Below are 21,195 nucleotides of genomic sequence, written 5' to 3'. Positions count from 1 at the left end.
AGCCCATTAGGCGTTTAACCCCACAGAGGTGTGGCTGAAATGTGAACATTCTATAGAGTTCTTAGTCAAGGATGTTGAAGGTGGGACTGCATTCTTCTGACCCAGGCCAGGTCAGCTCAGCCAGGTGATGACCATGAACTAAATGGACTGGCCAAGTATCCATGGCTCCCTCCAGTACCTGAAACTAACTGGATGTCAGTTTACAACCATTGGTGGGGTTCCCTGTCAATCATGTGAGACTGTGGAGGAGGTCCTCCATAGTGAGCTACTCAGAGGTGGGAATAGCTAAGTTGGGTGGATCTCCAGCTACACTCCATGGCACTCAAGGAAGGGAGACAGGGGAGAAGAGATAAAGGCCCTCACATTGCTCACTATGCCTGTACCACTTACAGTGTAGCCTGTAAAACAATGGCCCTCTGGCCTGAGTGACTGGTTCAGAAAGAGAAAAGTCTGAAGGGAGAACTGGAGTAAGCTCAGCTCTCAGCATACCAGGCTTCAGAAGAATTTGAAAAGACCTTGCCCAGACAGTTGAAAGGAGTTGGATGGGGAGTTTCCACTATGGCAGACTTGATCATTTGGAAGCCATTGTCAATGAGGTAAACAAAGCTGTCAGAATGGATGCACTTTCTGAAAGGTCATGCAACCCCAACTAATGGACTTTCTAGCAGGTCATATGACCCTTTTCTCAGAAAGAATTAAACAAACAGCAAGTCAACCCCTACATTTGATTCATCAGATCCTACTGGAAGCTGCACCTCCTTCAAAGGACCTGTTCCTCTCTGCCTTTTGCTCTGCTGTTGCCCTGGTGTTCCTCTTATCAAAATGTTCCTCCCACACCATTTCAGGTTTCAGCTTTAAGTTTCACATGTTCCTACCAACCAGGTCTTTCCTGTCATGCAGTCTAAAGCAGCCTTCCCGTCGACTGGTCCACAGTTCATCAACAGATAGTAATGGGAAATTGCTGCGTTTGTATTTATTTATAAGCCTACTTATTTATTGTCTTTACTCTTCTTATATGTTGAGTCATGAAAGTGGAATCCTTGTCTGTTTTGCACTTCAATTTATCTTCAAAGGGAGAAACAAATACATTTTGTGGACTGAATGCATTTAGTTAACTGCCTTTCTCACTGCTTCCTCATTCTGCTTTGACCAACCTGAGTCTCTGCTTCCTTTGTAGCAATTGGCAGAACCATGGCAACAACTCCTGATGCTGCTTTTGAGGCCCTCATGAATGGAGTGACCAGCTGGGATCTCCCTAAAGAATTCACTCCCAATGAACTCCTTCTTATTGGAGAGGCAGCCTTCCCAGTGATGGTGAACGACAAGGGCCAGGTGCTCATTGCTGCCTCTTTCTATGGCCAAAGCCGCCTGGTGGTCCTATCCCATGAGGGCTACCTTCTGCATGCTGGATTGGCTCCATTTCTTCTCAATGCAGTGAGCTGGCTCTGCCCCTCCCCAGGGGCTCCCATTGCAGTGCATTCTTCCTTGGCATCCTTAGTTAACATCCTCGGGGACTCTGGGGTAAAGACAGTGGTTCAGCCTGAGCCTGGAGAGGCTCTGGGAGTTTTTTGCATTGATGCCTACAATGACACCTTGACCGAGAAGCTAGTTCAGTTTGTTAAGCATGGTGGGGGCTTGCTCATTGGAGGCCAGGCCTGCAATTGGGCCAGTCAACAGGGGAGTGACAAAGTGCTGTTCAGTTTCCCTGGGAACCAGGTGACAAGTGTGGCTGGAGTGTACTTCACTGATGTCTATGGGGATATAAACCGGTTCAAGGTCTCTAAGAAGGTACCCAAGATCCCCCTCCATATCAGGTGAGTGTCCCATTCCAACCATTTATACATACTCTTTTTTATACAGTGCTGATATCCCTTCCTCACTTAGTATCTGTTTCAATGCAAATGATTGTTTTTACTGTCTTCTAACCACTGAAAATCAAAAACTTAGTCACTAAAATGGTCACTAAAGTACATCAAGGCCCAAGAAAAGCTGGTTCTCCCAGCCACTCCCTTGGAAAAGCAAAAGAGAAAAGCTAGATCTCTTGGCCAGTATGTTTTCACATGCCTGAAACTTAGAGTGTTATCTGTGTCCTAAATAAGTCAGAAAACACTGGTGTATCTATGTGAACATCTACAATTGGGCCCAGCCCTACTCTGGACATTGGGGATGTAGCAGAAATGAAAACCGCATGAGCTACCATGAAACCTATATATGAGTGGAAAAATCAGCTGGTAAGCAAATTCATCTAACAGAACTCAGTCAGATGTTGATAAGAGCCACAAGAAGAGAGAAAGCAGATGTGAGGCATCAGAATGAGGGGGAGAGTAAAGGCTGTTTAAGTGTTCAAGTGCCTTCATGGCAGGCACAGAAATTACATTGTAGCAGATGCAACAGAGAAGATGGCATAATATTGACAATGGCAGTGAGTAGAAATGCACAGATTAGAAGGTAGCCTTTGAAAGGACACCAGAATGGTCTGTGCTAACAACTCAGGGGAGCAAAACAATCGCCTTAAACAGAAGCCAGCTTGGTGGATCCTAGGAACACAGAGAAAGCCAGAGTGGCTGGAGATGGGTAAAGGAAGACTGCCCTGCCAGGAGGTAAGCACGAAGACACAGTGTGCTTTTTCCATAAGTAAAGAATTCCCCACAGTGGATTACCACTGTCTGACTTTCCATTTCTTATGAATAAGATCACCCAGGTAGCCAGTCCAGGATCTTGGCAGTGTCTCCATAATGTTCCTATTTCCCCTGTGGATTGTTAATTTTCCCCATGGTTACAAGATGACCCGCATTGCTCCAGGCTCTATTATTACACCAAGGCAATGATTGCTGGAGCAGACACACTAGCTTGGTCTATCTTTTACAAAAAATTGAAAATAATCTATTTTCTTGTAGTACCAATCATCAAATGGATCTCCATTTATATTTTAGTGATCAAAACTTGATCAAGCAATCAAAATTTAAGGACCAAGGGGTCTGAGGATATTTATTACCATCTGTGAAGAAATTAAAATCTTGCTGCAAAGAAGAAAAGGGAAGCAGTTAGTAGCTCCCTGCAATCCTCAGTCCCAGGGATGGTGCCTGAGATCTTTTTCCTTACAGAGAGGGTTTCAGACAGGGTAACCAGGCACACAGATGAGAACCTGATTCACTCTGAGCTGACTTTAATTCTATAGCCAACTGACAAGCTCAGACCTGTGGTCCATCCCCATGATTTTGGAAATAGTGTTTTACTAGAGCACAGCCATGATCTCACACAGTCAAATTGCTTGTGGCTGTCTTCAAGTCTTAGCAATCCTTTCAGCAGAATCCATGAATCCCAAAACTATCAATCGATCTGGCCCTTTAAGAAATGTCTCCAGACATTAAGACTCAGAAGCATAATTGTCTCAGTTGTCTCAAAGAGCCCTTCTTTCAACAAATGAAATTTGTTTCTCTTCATCTCCACCTACCTGTTCCACCTCGGCTACTACATCCGAACTTTCCTGGCTTTGTGGTGTCATTCTGTTTCCCATGGAACTTCAAGAATACACGAATGTAGAAAGAACAACCAATATTCTCTGGTCACTTGTGATCCAACAAAAAGAACAGTCAACTCCTGATCAGTCTTCACCTAGGGAAGGAAGTCATTGGAAGAAAATGGAAACAGGCCCACCTCAAAGAGAGAGAGCAGACTCTCCCAAGCCCTGGGCCTCAGTCTGGGAAGGTTCAGGAGAACCTGCCATGTGGTCTGACAGTCAGCTTCTACACTGCAGTAGGCCCATAATCATCTATGTCCTGAGAAGTGATAAGCCACATTGCCTCTTTTTGTGTCCTCCCAGGTCCAGGCTCTCAAATTCTGTGGACAGCGGGTTTCTTGCAGCCTGTTTTATGGCCATGGTTTCAGGGAGTCAGTGGTTTTCCTTTCAACTACCACCTCACCTCTGATTATTTTGAAACAAACAGTGCACACTGGAACATTCCATCTGCATTGCTATATATTTCTAAAGACACAAACTCTTGAAAACATAACCACAGGGATGTCACCAAGGCCTCTGTACAGTCATTGACAGGCTTCTGTACAGTTTGCTGTGAGGGGTTCTGTGTCAGAGCTGGTGTCAATGATTTTTAGATGGATTCTGTTCCTTTTGTGGTTCATGTTTATTGGTACTAAGTTGATAAGCATCTATAGACATTCCTAGTGATCAAAACTAAGGAATATATTCCTGACTTAGGATCAATATGTACGCCAAAGAATTCATACACATAACTTCTTATTTGAATTCAGGACAGCAGGGATTTTACTGAATCTCCACATTTTCCTCTTGAGATCTGTTTACTTTTCCCCTCCCATTTTGAAAGACACCATCACAATGATGTCTTGTTCATTATACCCAACAGTTGCATAATCCAAATGACAATGCTATCAATAGCAAAATGATGCGAGATCAATGAATGACAGAGACATTGCAAGCAGTATTTGTTAGCCTTCCCAGGTTTTCTTTGTAGGTTGGCTTTCCTAAGAAAAGAGATGGAGAGATAGTGATTTCCCCTGTGTAGGTAGGGCTTCTTGGGAAGCTGAGTCAGACAGGAATTGGTGAGAAGTTCCTCTAAAAACTGCTGTCAATGGGGAAAAAGGAACAATGGAGCAGGAGAAGTTACTCAAATAGCAACAAACATTTCTTAGTAATTAACTATGGCAGCAATTATTTCTTGTGCCTCTCATCCTCATAGCATATTTTCCTAGAGATTTATTAGAGTTAGATTAGTGCCTTCTGATGACCTTTAGAATGGTTTCCATTTTTGTCCTCATACTACTGTGTAATTGGAAATTTCTGGTCACTTATTTATTTCCTTTGCTATTTAATGTTTTAGAACTGGGCCACATACACACACACAAAGACACACACACACACACACACACACACACACACACACACACACAGAGAGAGAGAGAGAGAGAGAGAGAGAGAGAGAGTAAAATTTAAAACATTCTGTCTACTCCGCAATGCAATCTCCTTCTTCCCTCCCTATTTAAATTCCTTAATACCACATTATTTCTTTATACACGAAAGCAGACATATATATGTGTCAGGATCCTTCTCTATTGCTGTAAAAATATAAAAAAATAAAAACTGTCTTTTATCCCTCACTAGATCTGGCATTGCAGTACCACGAGATATCTGATTGATGTCTTAATCTCAGGGCAAAGCCTCTCACCTGCTTTGCTCCATCCCATATCACACTGCTGAAGGCCTCTCTCTGAGCCTGGCAGCAATCGATCCACCTATCTAGTTCCCAAGGCAGGTTTCCATACCAGAAACATGTATCCCAACTCCGTGGTGGCTCAGACCAGTCACCCCACATTCCCTTACACTTAAATCTACACATGAAAGACCACACAGCACAATAAACTTTGATCCAACTGATAAGACATAATTGCTCACCTAAAACATACAAAGCCCGGTACACATTCACATCCAGTCTCTGGGAGCTCCCAGGGGTGCAAGACAGGTGAGACTGTTGGTCTTCCTATGGGGTTGCCATCCCCTTCAGTTCCTTCAAGCCTTCCCCTAAGTCTTATATCTGCATCCATCTCAGTCAGCTGCTGGTAGAGTCTCTCAGAGGACAGCCATGCTAGGCTCCTGTCTGCAAGCACAACATAGCATCAGTAATAGTGTCAGAGATTGCTGCCTGCCCAGGAGATGGATCCCAAGTTAGGACTGTAACTGGTCCACCATTCCTTCAGTCTCTGCTCCATTTTTTCCCTGAATTTCTTTTAGACAAGAGCAATTTGGGATCAAAAAAATATTGTAGGTGGGTTGATGTCCTCATCCCTCCACTGGGAGTCCTGTCTGGCTACTGGAGATGGTCTATCACGTTCTGTATCCCCAGTGTTGGGCATTTCACCTAAGGTCATCGACATTGAGTCTCAGGAGTCTCCCCCATTCCAGGTCCCTGGGACTTTCTAGAGGTTCTCTCCACTACGCACTGTCCACCCCCTCACCACCACAGCTGAACATTTCCATTCATTCTCCTGGCCCTCTGGGTTTCTCTCCTGTCTTCTCCCAAACACACAGCATACCTGATCCTGCCCCTCTTTTCCCCTCCCCGTCTCCTCTCCCACCCAGGTCCCTGTCTCCCTCTGCCTCCCATGATTATTTGGCTCTCCCTTCTAAGTAGAATTTAAGCATCATCATTGTGGCCTTCCTTCTTGCTAACTTCTTAGGGTTTGTGGGATGTATCACGAGTAGTCTGTACAATTGGCTAATATCCACTTATCAATGAGTACATATCATGCATGTCCAGCAACTACATGGTGGCTCATAACTATCTATAATGGGATCTGATGCCCTCTTCTAGCTCACAGGTGAACATGCAGATAAGCACTCACACAAAAAATAAACAAATTCAGTAATTTATGATTTCTGGATTTTTATCATTTTTAAGAAATTGAATCAGTTTCTTGGGGGTCAACTTCTACATTTCATTAAGCCTTTCCAATAAAATCTAATTACTGACTTATTGTGTAAGGTTGCCATGATTTATTTAATCCATCTCCTATAGAAATTGTTTTTTTTAATTCCTGAAATACAAAACCTTTTAAAAATTTATTTTTATGTTGACCACATCTCACTAAAGAGTAATAAATGCTCCTATCATATTTAAGTAAGGATTTAAAAAAAATTATTTGCACTTATTTAGAGAGTATTGTGTGATGTTCATGCAGGTGTGAGAGAGTCAGATGTGCATGGATGTGGGTGTGGATGGGTACACATGCCATGGTTAGAGAATTTCTAGGAGCCGCTTGTTTCCTAAAAGGATGTTTCCTACTACATGAATCCCAGGTATTGAACTCAGATCAGTGGGCCCAGGAAAAAGCACATTTATCCTTTGAGCTATGTCACCTGCCCCAGGTAAAAATTTCTAAAAGATTTATGGCTATATAAATCAGTAGAAGCAAAAACTTTTTTTTATTTGTAACGTGTTCATTTCTGAATAAGCCTGTGGTATTTCTATGGGCTCACATCTAAAGACCCACTCCAGAAGAGGCATAGTAGTAGTGCTCTCTCAGACTGTTGCGTTTTATAGCTTTGATTATATGGCTTAATAATGTTTAAGACATGAATTTTAAGACAGAATATTCACTTGGCTGACTAATCGGGAATTCTTGGAAGATTCATTTGTAGAATGTGAATACATTACAACCATTAGATTAGCGAGATCTTCAAATCTGTGAAAACATCAAGTATAAGAAACACCAATGTTCTGTTTGTTGGTAAGCAAGAGCAAATATGAACGATGATGTTTGATTAATTGTGAGATGGTAAAAAAAAAAGCATTAGGTTAATAAGACATATGTTATTGAATTCCAAAATAGTATGGGTAACAAACAGGAGATCGGTATGAACCGTGTCATGTTTCTTCACTCGGTGGGCTGTAATGAGAGGCTCATTAACGGAATACATCCTCTCCATCTCTCTCTCATCGTCTTCCCAGGTGTTGGGAGGAGCTCAGGCGTGACCAGGAGCAGCTTCTGGATGGGATCTCTATGTTGGACATCAGGACTGGGGGTGTCCCCTCACAGCTGTTGGTACATGGGTCCCTGGCCTTCCCTGTGGGCCTTGATAACTCCTTCCTTAGCTGCTTCCTAGCAGCTGCCCGCTATGGTTGTGGTCGGGTGGTGTTGGCTGCACACGAGGCCATGCTCTGTGATCCTAAAATGGAACCCTTTTTGCTCAATGCTATACGTTGGTTGTCCAGAGACCAGGGAAAGACTATTGGGGTGAACAAAAGTCTCAAGAATCTGAATTCCCTAGTGTTGAAGCATGGAGTGAAGTGCAGCCTGGAGTCCCATTTGACCAGTGATATGGGTGTCTACTGCTGTGTAGCTTATAGTGACCAGGATGCCAAGAAAATACAGGAGTTTGTAGCAGAGGGTGGGGGGTTGCTCATTGGTGGTCAGTCCTGGTGGTGGGCTTCCCAGAACCAAGGCAGCTCTGCATTGCGTAGTTTCCCTGGGAATGTCGTCCTCAATCCCTTTGGCCTCAGCATTTTGCCTCAGACCATCAGCCCAGACTGTTTCCCCGTCCTTCCCATAGATATAAGGGACTACCATTTTCGAAGGGCTCTTTCTGAGTTGCAGGCTATGGTGAACCACAAGGGTGGGAACTTGGAAAAGAAGTATTTTGGAAAATTGGGAGTAGATGGAGCAGGCTTTCTTCAGATTCCTGCACAGGGAGTTCCTGCTTATATATCTGTGCACCGGATCCTGAGGAAGATGCTACGTCAGGCAGGCCTCCCTGCTGTGAGCAAGAATAACCCAGGGTCCAGCCAGTCCTGTGAGGCTGCACTGCTCTGTCTAGCCACAGAGCTGGCACATTCTGGGACTGATTGCTCCCAGATAGCTCATAACCATGGCACTCAGACCTGCTCTTCTGATCTCTGCTCCTCAGAACATCCCATTACTGTGGAGATCAATGGAACCAACACAGGTATGAAGTGGGCAGAGAATGGCCAGAGTATTCTTGGCCTGGGAGAAGGTGGATTTGGCTAACTTCCTTGCAGGTTCTAATCCTCAGGAAGGCTAGCTCCACACTTTATTAGGTCTTTCGAAGACAGTGGGAATCAGGATTGCACTTGCACTTAGTGAAGCCAGTGAATGGGTCCAGGAAGTGTGGATGAATGACTTGGAGTTCACGGAAAGAAAGTTGAATGTGTAGAAGGCTGCAAGTAGGGTCAGGTCATGTACGAACAAAGCACTCCATCTCCTCTGTGACTTGTCTGTCAGGTGACAGTGATGTCTGGATGAGTACTGGGCTCTATCTCCTGGAAGGACAAAGCACAGAGATCTCTCTCTCTCTCTGAACCTGCTGCCTCGGCTGGCCTGAAGGTAAGGCAAGATATCCAGAACTAGCACCTTCCCAAGCACAGCCAAGACTCTTCCCCAAACCACACAGATGTTCCTATCTCTCCTACTGAGTTTGTTCAGCAGGAGCTCAGGGGAAGGTTATTCTGCCCCTCTTGTAGATGGAACAGCAGAAAGTTCAAGCTACTAGTGACCCAATCTCGTTCCGTGTGTGACAATCTTAACTACGTAGATGGATAAGGAAGAGCAGTGACCTTATATTACAGCATTCACCCGTTTTCCTGGTAGCAGAGACTTGAAGTTTATGTCTTCGCCTTCTCAGTTCTGAGCATCATTTTCTACTACAATTAGGATTTCTTTATTGAGACACGGTTTCTCTGTGTAGCCCTAGGTGTTGTGCTGGGATTAAAGGCATGTGCCAACATCACTAGCTTATTAGGGGCATTCTCTGATTTATTACTTCAATCAAAGGCAAAAAGGAAATCCATGACTCTAGAGAAAGTAAGTAGGGTTGAGCTGGGCAGAGAGGAGAGAACGAGTTCTCTGCTTCCTAGCCTAACGCTGGAATATCTGGATGGACCTATATCTGTTCACAGAGGGTAGAGTGGGATGCCATGCCTCACTTAAATCATCAGAGCCACCCACAGTTTAAATCTCATGTAAGAGTGCAAGATTCTGCCTGGTAATGAGACTGGGCAAGTCCCTCATCAGTGACCTGGTGACCAAGCCACTCACACATACCAAATGGAAATCCATTGTTGGACTGTTTTATATCCCCCCAAATTTTTACCATCCTGTGAATTTCAGAAGACTTTGGAGTGCTCCAGTTTAGTACATTGTATGCATCCTTCACAGAAAAGAGAATTTGGGCTTTCATATATAATCACCACCCTCTGCAAGCCCCTAACAAAATCCTGCATGCTTCCTGAATGATTTCCTTCCCTTCATGGGTGCAATTGTCTGTCCAGGTGCAGATCGGATGTCACACTGATAATCTCAGTCATGCCAGACAGCTGTTCCGAGCCCCTGTGGTAACGTATCAGTGCTGTATGGACAGAACCCAACGGTCAGTCTCCTGCCTCTGGGGTGGTCTCCTGTACATCATTGTGCCCAAAGGCTGTCAACTTGGCCCTGTATCTGTCACCATCACAAAGGCAGTGCCTGCCCCATACTACAAGCTAGGTGAGTACACTGGGCATTGAGGAAAGATTGAGCTGTGGGTGTCTCGGTGACTGTGGGGTTGTTAGTAGCAAGGATCAGTAAAGAGAACAAAGACACAACTAATCAACATGAGTCTGCTGGCAGGTGTAGATCACCCTGTGTCAGTAGAGATTTTGGGTACAATAGAGGGGTCTAACGACTTGTCCTTCACCCCTTTAGGACCTATGGACCTGCATGTCTCTCTCTCTCTCTCTCTCTCTCTCTCTCTCTCTCTCTCTCTCTCTCTCACACACACACACACACACACACACACACACACACACACGTATTGTTCAAACAGAAATGGGTGGCAGGTTCTATGCTATTTATTTCTACGTAAGACATCACTGGCGGAGTGGAAGAGCTGCATGCAGAAGAACCTGGGACCCTGCGGAGAGTTGGCCACAGACAGTGTCATCCTGACAGTGCCAACCGAAAGCCTGAAGAATCTGGAAGATCCAGCTCCTCTGCTCCAACTCGGATGAGATTATGAAGGCTGTGTCCAAGCTGGCAGCCCAGCCCTTCCCTTTTGAAAGGCCTGAGAGAATTGTCACTGATGTTCAGATATCAAATGGTGAGTGTTCCAGAGGAGTGCTCCTAGTAAATGAGGCTCGCTTTGTGATTACTTTATCATTCTTGTACTTTCTAAGAGTTGTAAATCATATTTATGTTATTAATGTACAAGCAGGAAGGATAAAATCATGGTTCATGATGGAAATGAAAGACATTTACAAATAAAAGACAAATCAGACATCTGCCATGGTACAGTTACCTCAGACCGTAATCATGCCCAGAAATTCAGTGCGGGGAGGTCACCAGTGTCTGTGAAGATCTCTTCAAAAAGAATATTCAAAGGACTACTCTCTTCAGATACACATCAGAATTGTAAAATGAAAGGGGAGGGTGACTAAAGATGTCTGTGGTAGGTACTGATACCAAGTCCTTTGCCACGAAGATACATAATTGGAAAGAAACCATTCAGAGTGCCGATTTTCATATAAGGAAGATAAATTCTTATCAACAAAACTATCTCTATGTACATCAGGCAAATCTGGTTAGCAATGCCAATTTGGGGGAAAATGAGATTACCCTACCTTCTCAGTCCACACATAAGGTATTGAACAGGCAAAGAAAGCTCTTGAAAACAACGTATCAAATTCCAGGAAGGGGAGTTATGTAGTGGATTTTCTCACCTTTTAGGGTCAGAGTGAGGACAAGGTCCAATTTCCAACCAGCTCAGATATTCTTTAATCACTGGATATACCTACCCAGCATTATAGGAGATAAGCAATGGAGGAGACAGAAGGAGAAAGTTGAAGCAGACCCTGCTCTCATGATCCATCTATTTCTTTGCATCCCTAGGCTGGATGCATTCAGGATACCCCAACATGTGCCATGTGGAATCTGTGCAAGAACTAGTCAGTTTGGCAGACATAAGAAGTAAGGGCCTATGGGGACCCATCCATGAGCTGGGCCACAATCAGCAATGCAGTGGTTGGGAGTTCTATCCACATACCACCGAGGCCACCTGCAATCTCTGGTCAGTCTACGTTCATGAGACAGTCCTGGGGATTTCCAGAGCTCAGGCCCACCCTCAACTGAAACCTGAAGAAAGAGAGAAGAGAATCAAAGAACACCTTCAGAAGGGAGCATCCCTATGTAACTGGAAGTTCTGGACTGCACTAGAGACATATCTGCAGGTAACAAGCCCAAATTCAGGGAGATGGTGATGGCTGACTCCCCAGTCATGTGGTAGCCTGCCTCCCTAGAGTTCTCCGACTCCTACATGACACTCATAAATGTATGGCCAACATTACCATCACTGCCAGGTGTGGATCACTGGTGGTACTTCTCAGATTATATACTTGTATGATCAAAGTGACATCTATCCCACTTCCTGACTCATGACTTTTGGAACATACATGAAAATGGAAAGTATCTGAGAAGTCGTCTACTGCAACCTTATGCAGAGGGCTTATATAGTTCCCTTGTCACAGAGGTCTAATAAGACATAAAGAATTTAACCACCATGCCCAAAAGCAAAATCCCTCTGAAATGATAGATCTAGAACTGAGAATACAGGTTATCAGCAACCACTGGCTACACTCTAATTTATTCCCTTCACTGATTTTAAAGAGTGAATGAGATAGGATCTCAATCAATGAGTACATCCTCTCAGTTAGGTTGGAGAAAGTGCTTTTGATCTGGGTAACACATTTTTTTAAATAAAGTTAATAACAGAAACCATAATGTATTAACTCTTTTTTTTATACATTAGACTTCCTGAAAAAACCTTTATTAGATTGAGGTATACTGTTTGATAGCCAGGTGCTATTGTGATCCAGTGAGGTAGCATTTGTATGGAGACAGGAAATTAGATAGGGCAAACAATGAAACTGATGATAGGAAGTAGTCACAGATAGAAATACCTATGACGATGAACACAGGCAGCAGTCACTTTGGCAAATTCAATACCACGCTCTTCCCTTTCTTTCTCTTTCCAGCTCCAGGAGGTCTTTGGGTGGGAGCCGTTCATCAACCTCTTTGCTGAATACCAAACCATTGTTCACATCCCCAAAGACAATGAGAGCAAGATGAACTTATGGCTGAAGTTGTTCTCTGAGAAAGTGCAGACGAACCTGGTTCCTTTCTTTGAAGCCTGGGGCTGGCCTATCCAGAAGGCAGTGGCTGAAGCCCTGGCCTGCTTTCCTTCCTGGCAGGATCACCCCCTGAAGATGTACATTGGGATGGAGTAGTAGGGGCTGTGGAGCCAGTTGGGGTGGGAGAGGTCATTGGGTAGGGGGAAATGGGTGGGATAAGGAAGGACCACAGTACTAGCTTCACTGTGGTCTAGCTTGAGACACTGCTTAACTATTTTTCTCTACTGTTTGATTTTCAAATATATTTTGGGCAGTTTTAAATATCATTCCATGCTTTCTTGCAAAAACTACTTGTGATAGTGAACTTAGTGAATGTTCCTTTCCACATCCCATCAGCACATCCCAAACTCAGGGACCTTTTCCTCTGATACTACCTGTATCCCTTGGCAGCTTCTTGGCACATGAAAAGCACTAAGAAAATACTTGCTATATGAAAGAACACTAAAGTCTTGTGACATAGAAGGAACAGTCAGTGCATGGTCCTAAGACTGTGTACAGCATTTTCTCTGAGTTACAGGGATAATCTTCCATCAGTTAATATCTCCTTATCGTACAGGAGAAAATGGCATGAATATTAAACAACTTCTGCAGTCAAGACTGAGAAGAGAAAGTGTCAAATTTCACAGATGTCCATAACGGTGATAGACTGTGAATCTTATCCTCAATGGATTGATAATGTTAATGAAACTTTGCCTAAAAGATACATGAAAGTTTATGGACCTTTACTTGCTTTCCTGTGTTCATTATTGAAATGTGACAAAATACCAAATTGAATCTCTAAATGTTTTGATAATTAATCTTCTCTTTACCTTGCCAGACATTCATTTGTCTTGGAAGGAACCTGGCCTTGGTAAATATTTAAACCGAGGAAATTCATTTCCCAAACTGGTGATCCTTTTCATTGTGGTGGGAGGGAGAGGTGAGTAGGGAGATAATGCTGGAATTGGTGGGTTATCTAAGAGAGCAAACCAAATCCTAACCTTGTACACACCATGTCTCTGGAGGATCTGGAGCCCTCTGGTAGTTTCTTCTCATTCCTGAAGAGAGTTCCTAGCTCTGTCTCTCATTTTCATGCTCTTGGTTAATTATCTGTGGCTGCAATATCCACAGATTATGCTTGTGTACATAAAAACATTTTTCTGCTCAAAATTTTATAGTTCTGTGTTTAGAAATCTTATTTAGGAGAAAAATATTGAAGAGTATTAAGCTCAGTCAAAGGCCCAGCATAAGTAGGGTAGGGATCAGGAAGTCCCATCCCTAGTTGGAGATCTGTTGGGATGACTGCTGGGAGGAGAGTCAGCTTTCGTCAGATATGTGGTCCCTGAGAGGCTACCCATGCTGTACATGTGCACTTAGAGCTACATATAGGCAGCGCTGAGGGATTTAGTGAGATGTAAAAGAAAGCACATGAGTTTAGGTGGAAATAGATATGTAGGACTAGGAGATGAATGAGAAGGACACGGAGAATGGTTTTGATACAAGCACCTTATATCCATGTATGGAATTTTCAACGAATAAAAATGAATAAAAAGCCATATGTAAATCCAGCTTTTCTTGTGATTTCTCTTAAACGAAACTCTTTGGCTTGGTATCTCCCTGTACAGGGCACTGGTTTGCTTTGTTTGGGGCTTTTTCTTGAGCTCCCTTCTTATTTTAGGTTAAAGCCTCATCAGTTCTTCCTTGTTGTCAATATAAAGAGTTAAGTTGGTTTGGAAGGGTTTGGTTCATTTGTAGCAAAAGAGAGCACAGGATCTTGGCACATCTGAGCCATACCCTGTAATCTCGTCTGCTTCTGGTAATGGAAGGTGATTTACAACAAGGTGTTTAAGTGTATCTCATAGACTTTTAGTGAATAGACTGGGAAACAGTCATTACCTTTGGTATCAGGGAGAAAAGCTTGGTGAGATTGACCATACCTTCGTCATTATAGTTAGACCAGGAGACACTTGAGATGGTTATTCTTTTTTGGGGGGGGTTTAGAAAGTTCATAACATGCTCATATTCTGCACTTTGAAATTTTATGATGTAAGCATATTGGTCATAGCAATGAAAATTATTTTTAAAGATTTTTTATTTTTATTTTTATTTTATTGTTTTGCCAGCATATATGTCTGTGTGAGGGTGTCAAATCACTTGGAGCTGGACTACAGACAGTTGTGAGCTGCCATGTGATTGCTGGGATTTCAGCACAGCTCCTCTGGAAAAGCAACTAATGCTGACACCTGCTGAGCCATCCCTCTAGCTCCGAGAAGTATTTTTTAAAAAGATAGTTGAAATAATCTCTTAGGACAAGGAGGTTTGAAAGAGTGGAGAGATGGGGACAGAAGTGCTGGAATGGACCAGCACTTGTTTAAGTTAATATTTATTTAATAATTTATTTCTGCTGTATACTGCCCTGATTGCTTTTATTTCAACTGTGTTTTTGCATACACTATATTTTATTTGAATTTTTTCATATTTGTTCTCCCTACCCCAAATTCTCCCAGGTCCTCCCCACCTCTATACCACCCAGCTGTGTGTTCTTTCTTTATAAGTAATAAATAAGTTGATGCAGCTTTCAATGCTTTGATCCCTGTATCTATTTCCAGATTTGCGTCTCACACATCTCTCCCTTCCTTCTAGTCATGATGCCCATGTTACTTATGCCAGTATTTCCCTTGTGTTCATCTCTAGACTGTTCTCTGCTTATATACCTTTCTTGCCTCTGTCTACCTTACTTTCTCGTACTTCATCTAAGAGTAGAGACATCAAAGAGTAGCTTCCTCTTTGGTAGAAAAAAAAATGAACAAACCAAAAAAGCACATATCCTACCTGGAATTATATTTTCAGAAGTGAAGAGTCATAATACATGACTTACATTTATCATAAGAAAGTAATATTTTCCTCATTGTATGTCATTAAATACTCCATGATCTTGATCCAGACAGCAAACATAAATCACCTTCCATTACTAGAAGTAGTCAAAATTAGAAGGTATTGCTCAGATGTGCAAAACTGGAATTCTGTGCTCTCTTCTGCTACAAGAGAATAAAAACTTTCCAAATCCTCTGGCAATATAAATAATTTCAACTTACAGTTTATCCGTTATATAAACATCAGTAAAAATAACCCATATGGCTTAGTATCACATTTAATAAAATCCTGCCCTGTAAGAAAAGATGTGTCATCTTGAGACTCACACTATAGGATCATGGTGGGGCATCTAACCACTTGGGGTCAAGGGAGGCCTTTTACATATGAAAGCACTACATGAGCTGGTCTGGCTTCAAATGAGAGACCTCTCCATATTAACCTAGGTTAATATGTTGTTACCTCTAAGGTCTCCTCCTCCTCTTTCATTCATCCTTATTCACCCTCTTCTTTTTTTTTCCTTCTCGAGCTCCTAGTCTAAACATCCTTTTCTCGGGCTTTGCCACAGCCTGTGATTTTCCTTATACACCTTGGTAATGAGTTGTGAAATGTCTTCCATTACATGAGGACAGTCAAGGCACAGGCCATATCTCTTATTCTTGGCTGTGCCTGACACCCCCAGTACATACCAGATTGTTTATGGGTATTCCCTGCGCTAACATACTCCAAACAAGCCTGTAATTGCAGGGAAGATCAGATGCACAGTGCCAACTTGGATTAAAGGTTTATTTCCCCACCTTAATAATCAAGTTTAGAAGTGGCTCTTCCAACTTCAAATATTAATTAAGAAAAAGTCTTCACATGTGTATCCAGTCATTTGGCTGTTAATTAATTTCAGGTGTAGTCAAGTTGACATCCAAGAATAACCATCAGGGACTTATATCTAAAATACATAAAGCACTCAAAATGTGGAAATCAATAACACATGCACACACACACACACACACATACACACACACACACACACACACACACACTCCAATTTAAAAAAGGGGTGCACATTGAAACAGAGAATTCTTAAAGGAGAAAACACAAATGGCTGGGAAACTCTTAAGTGTTCGGAATCCTTTGTCACTAGGAACATGAGAACCAAAACTACCTTGAAATTGTATCTTACACCAGTCAGAATGACCAAGATTAATAAAACAAGGAACAGTTCATGCCAGGGAGGATGTAGAGTAAGGGAAACACATATCCATTGATTGAGGGAGTACAACTTGTAAGGCCACTATGGAAATGAGTGTAGGCATTCCTCTGGAAGCTAGGAATTGATCTACGTCAAGATTCAACTATGCTACACATAGGTATATACCCAAAGGAAACTGTTCTATTCCACAGACATGTTTATAGCTGTCCTATTTATAATAGCCAGAGATTGGAAACAATTTCAAGGCTTCTTAACAGAAGAATAGATTTTAAGATGTGGTACATTTACACAAAAAATATTACTTAGCTGTTTAAAAAGAATGGCATGAACTTTGCAGGTAAATGGATAGACCTAGGAAAAAACGTCATCCTGAGTTAGGTAACCCAGACACAAAAGGATAAATATGGTATGTATTCACTTGTATGTAGATGCTAGCTATTAAGTGTTCAATACATAGGATACAATATATATAACCACAGAAGTCATGTATAGAGTAAGGGACTAGGAGAGGACTGGATCACCCCAAAAGGAGAAAATAAAATAGATACTTATAGATAGATGGGGGATACTAGAACAAGAGAATAAAATAGGGAAGAAGGAAAAGGGAGAACTAAGGAGGGAAATGGGGAGGAAGGACTAAAACTGATAGCTATTTGAGGTGTTTATAAGAAAACCTAATACAATAGAAGCTTCCTAAGTATATACATATATGAAAATTATCTAAATGGAATTACCAAATAACAGGGAAAACAGAACCCTAACCAGAGATCTCTCATTATCAAATGAAGCCACCAGTGCCAGGAATAAGTTACATATAATCATGGTTTGGGCCAAAGGGGCCCCATGGGAACCCACCAACAACCCAGGCTATCAACAAGGCTCTAGGTTGCTCTCCACAAACAGATAGTAAGGCTCTATTGCTGAAGACAACATTTACACAACTTGTTGAACTTGGAGAATTTGAGCTTTCCCTACTTATGACTAGTGTTCACAGTACTTAGAGCTACTCAGCACACCAGCAAAGGAGAAAGACAAACACCAACCCAGCTACAAACTCTTCAGTGTGCAATGCAGAACTGCATGTAAAATGTGCTAGTGAAATAGTGGAACAAATTTTGTGAGGCTACCTACAAATATCTGATTGAATTTAGGACCCACTGAAACCCATCCCTGATACAACTTGAGTGGTCAAGAACCTGAAATTAGATATCCCAGAAACCTGGGGGCAAACCAAATACTATTATTTGGCTAAAGGAACATTGTAATAAAAGAACTTTTAATAACATTATGCAATGAAATGATTTTTAATAACATTCTGCTGTACTCATAGGTCAGTGTCACACCCAGCCATCATTGAAGACGTTTCTTTCTGCAATAAATGATTACTAGACCCACTGCTGGACAAGGTCCAGAGAGTGAGAAATCATGGAACTCTCAGTCCTATGTGGGGTGTCACCATCAATTCCCACCAAGAGAAAGAACCCAGTGGAAGAGAGAAATAAAGCATATAAGAGCTGAAATGAGACATTCTCAACTCAAGAAGAAAATGCCTAGTGCCATCTGTGCCCACTGCACACAGGGAACTAGAAACAGTAAGGCCAAGTCCCTTCCTTCTGGCTGCTGCCCTCATGGAGAGCTGAAAGTCAGCTGACAGGAACAACTCACACATGAGAGCAGAACATTCTGTTCCCATAAATGGCTGAGAAAAAACAGGAAAACAGGTCTACAGGAGTGCTGGCAGACAGGCCCACAGAAAGGTCAAGCCACCATTAGAAACCACAGAAACAGCTAAAAACAGAGACAACCTGATGGCTAGAGGAAAGTGCAGGAACCCAAGCAACAAAAACTAAGACTACTTGGCATCATCAGAACACAGTTCTCCCAACAAAGCAAACACTGGATATCCAAAAACACCGGAAAAGTAACACTTAAAGTCACATTTTATCATGATGATGGAGGACTTTAAGAAGGTCATAAATAACTCCCTTAAGGAATTACAGGACAACACAAGTAACAAGTAGAAGCCCTTATGGAGGAAACACAAAAATCCCTTAAAGAACTACTGGAAAAAAACAACCAAACAGGAGAAGGAAATGAACAAAACCATAAATGAGTTAAAAATGGAAATAGCAAAAGTAAAGAAAGCAAAAAGGGAGACAAACCTGGAGATAAAAAACCTAGGGAAGAGATCAGGAGTCAAAGATGTGAGCATCACCAACAAGAGATAGTAGAGAGAATCTCAAGAGCAGATGGTACTATAGAAAACATTGACACAACTGTCAAAGATAATGTAAAATGTAAAAAAAAACTCATAGCTCAAAACATACAGGAAATCCAGGACTCAATGAGAAGATCAAACCTAAGGATAATCGGCATAGAAGAGAGTGAAGACTACCAGCTCAAAGGACCAGTAAATATCTTCAACAAAATCATAGAAGAAAATTTCCCTAACCTAAAGAAAGAGATGACCATAAACATACAAGAAGCCTACAGAACTCCAAATAGATTGGGCCAGAAAAGAAATTTCTCCCATCACATAATAGTCAAAACACCAAATGCACAAAACAAAGAAAGAATATTAAAAGCAGTAAGGGAAAAAGATCAAGTAATATATAAAGGCAGACCTATCAGAATTATACCAGACTTCTCATCAGAGACTATGAAAGCCAGAAGATCCTGGAAAGATATAATACAGACCCTAAGAGAACACAAATGCCAGCTTGGGCTAATATATCCATCAAAACTCTTCAATTAAGGTAGATGTAGAAACCAAGATATTCCATGACAAAACCCAATTTACACAATACCTTTCTACAAATCCAGTGCTACAAAGGATAATAAATGGCAAAGCCCAACACAAGGAGGCAAGCTTCACCCTAGAAAAAGCAAGAAACTAATCATTTTACAACAAAACAAAGAGAAGACAAGCGCACAAACATAATCTCTCATCCAAATACGAATATAACAGGAAGCAACAATCACTATTACCTAATATCTCTCAACATCAGTGGACTCAATTCCCAATAAAAAGACACAGATTAACAAACTGAATGTGCAATGAGGACCCAGCATTTTGCTGCCTACAGGAAACACACCTCAGAGACAAAGACAGATGCTACCTCAGAGTAAAAGACTGGAAAACAATTTTCCAAGCAAGTGGTCTGAAGAAGCAAGCTGGTACAGCCATTCTAATATCAAATAAAATTGATTTTCAACCAAAAGTCATCAAAAAAAGATAAGGAAGGACACTTTACATTCATCAAAGGAAAAATCCACCAAAATGAACTCTCAACCATAAATATCTATGCTTCAAATACAAGGGCACCAACATACATAAAAGAAACCTTACTAAAGCTGAAAGCACACATTGTATCTCACACAATAATAGTAGGAGATTTCAACATGCCACTCTCATCAATGGACAGATCATGGAAACAGAAATTAAACAGAGACATAGACAGACTAAGAGAAGTCATGAAACAAATGGACTTAACAGATATTTATAGAACATTCTATCCCAAAACAAAAGGATATACCTTCTTCTCATCACCTCATGGTACTTTTTCCAAAATTGACCATAAAATCAGTCATAAAACTGGCCTCAACAGATACAGAAAGATAGAAATAATCCGATGTGTTCTAACAGACCACCACGGGGTAAAGCTGTTCTTCAATAACAATAAGGAAAGAACGCCCACATATACATGGAAGTTGAACAATGCTCTACTCAATGATAACCTGGTCAAGGAATAAAGAAAGAAAGAAATTAAAAACTTCTTAGAATGTAATGAAAATGAAGGTACAACATATCCAAACTTCTGGGACACAATGAAAGCTATGCTAATAGAAAAACTCATAGCCTTGAGTGCCTGCAGAAAGAATCAGGAGAGAGCATAAATCAGTAGTTTGACAGCACACCTAAAAGCTCTAGAACAAAAAGAAGCAAATAACACCCAAGAGGAATAGAAGGCAGGAAGTAATGAAGCTCAGAGTTGAAGTCAATGAAAACGAAACAAAAAAGACTTTAGAAAGAATCAACGGAACAAAAAGCTGGTTCTTTGAGAAAATCAACAAGATAGAAAAACCCTTATCCAGACTAACCAGAGAACACAGGGAGTGTATCCAAATTAACAAAATCAGAAATGAAAAGGGCAACGTAACAACAGAATCAGAGGAAATTCAAAAAATGATCAGATCCTACTACAAAAGCCTATATTCAACAAAACTTGAAAATCTGGAGGAAACGGACAATTTGCTAGACAGATACCATGTACCAAAGTTAAATCAGGAACAGATAAAACATTTAAACAACCCCATGACTCCTAAAGCAATAGAAGGAATCATTAAAAGTCTCCCAACCTAAAAGAGCCCAGGTCCAGATAGGTTCAGTGTAGAATTCTATCAGACCTTCATAGAAGACCTCATACC

General features: G+C 41.7%; 1 protein-coding gene across 1 annotated transcript; it reads left to right on the top strand.

Annotated features, from left to right (window-relative positions):
* Positions 1-724: 724 nt before the first annotated feature.
* Positions 725-13,560, top strand: LOC134486765 (TRPM8 channel-associated factor 2-like). Its single transcript, XM_063286946.1, is given in 9 exon segments — positions 725-1,814; positions 7,482-8,476; positions 8,773-8,837; positions 8,839-8,874; positions 9,819-10,032; positions 10,387-10,528; positions 10,530-10,624; positions 11,413-11,750; positions 12,555-13,560. Coding segments are annotated over 9 exon segments (2,760 nt in total). The 5' UTR covers positions 725-1,191; the 3' UTR covers positions 12,807-13,560.
* Positions 13,561-21,195: the final 7,635 nt, after the last annotated feature.

Source organism: Rattus norvegicus, chromosome 4, assembly GCF_036323735.1.
Source record: "Rattus norvegicus strain BN/NHsdMcwi chromosome 4, GRCr8, whole genome shotgun sequence".
NCBI classification, from domain to species: Eukaryota; Metazoa; Chordata; class Mammalia; order Rodentia; family Muridae; genus Rattus; species Rattus norvegicus.
This window is presented reverse-complemented; position numbering and strand designations above follow the sequence as displayed.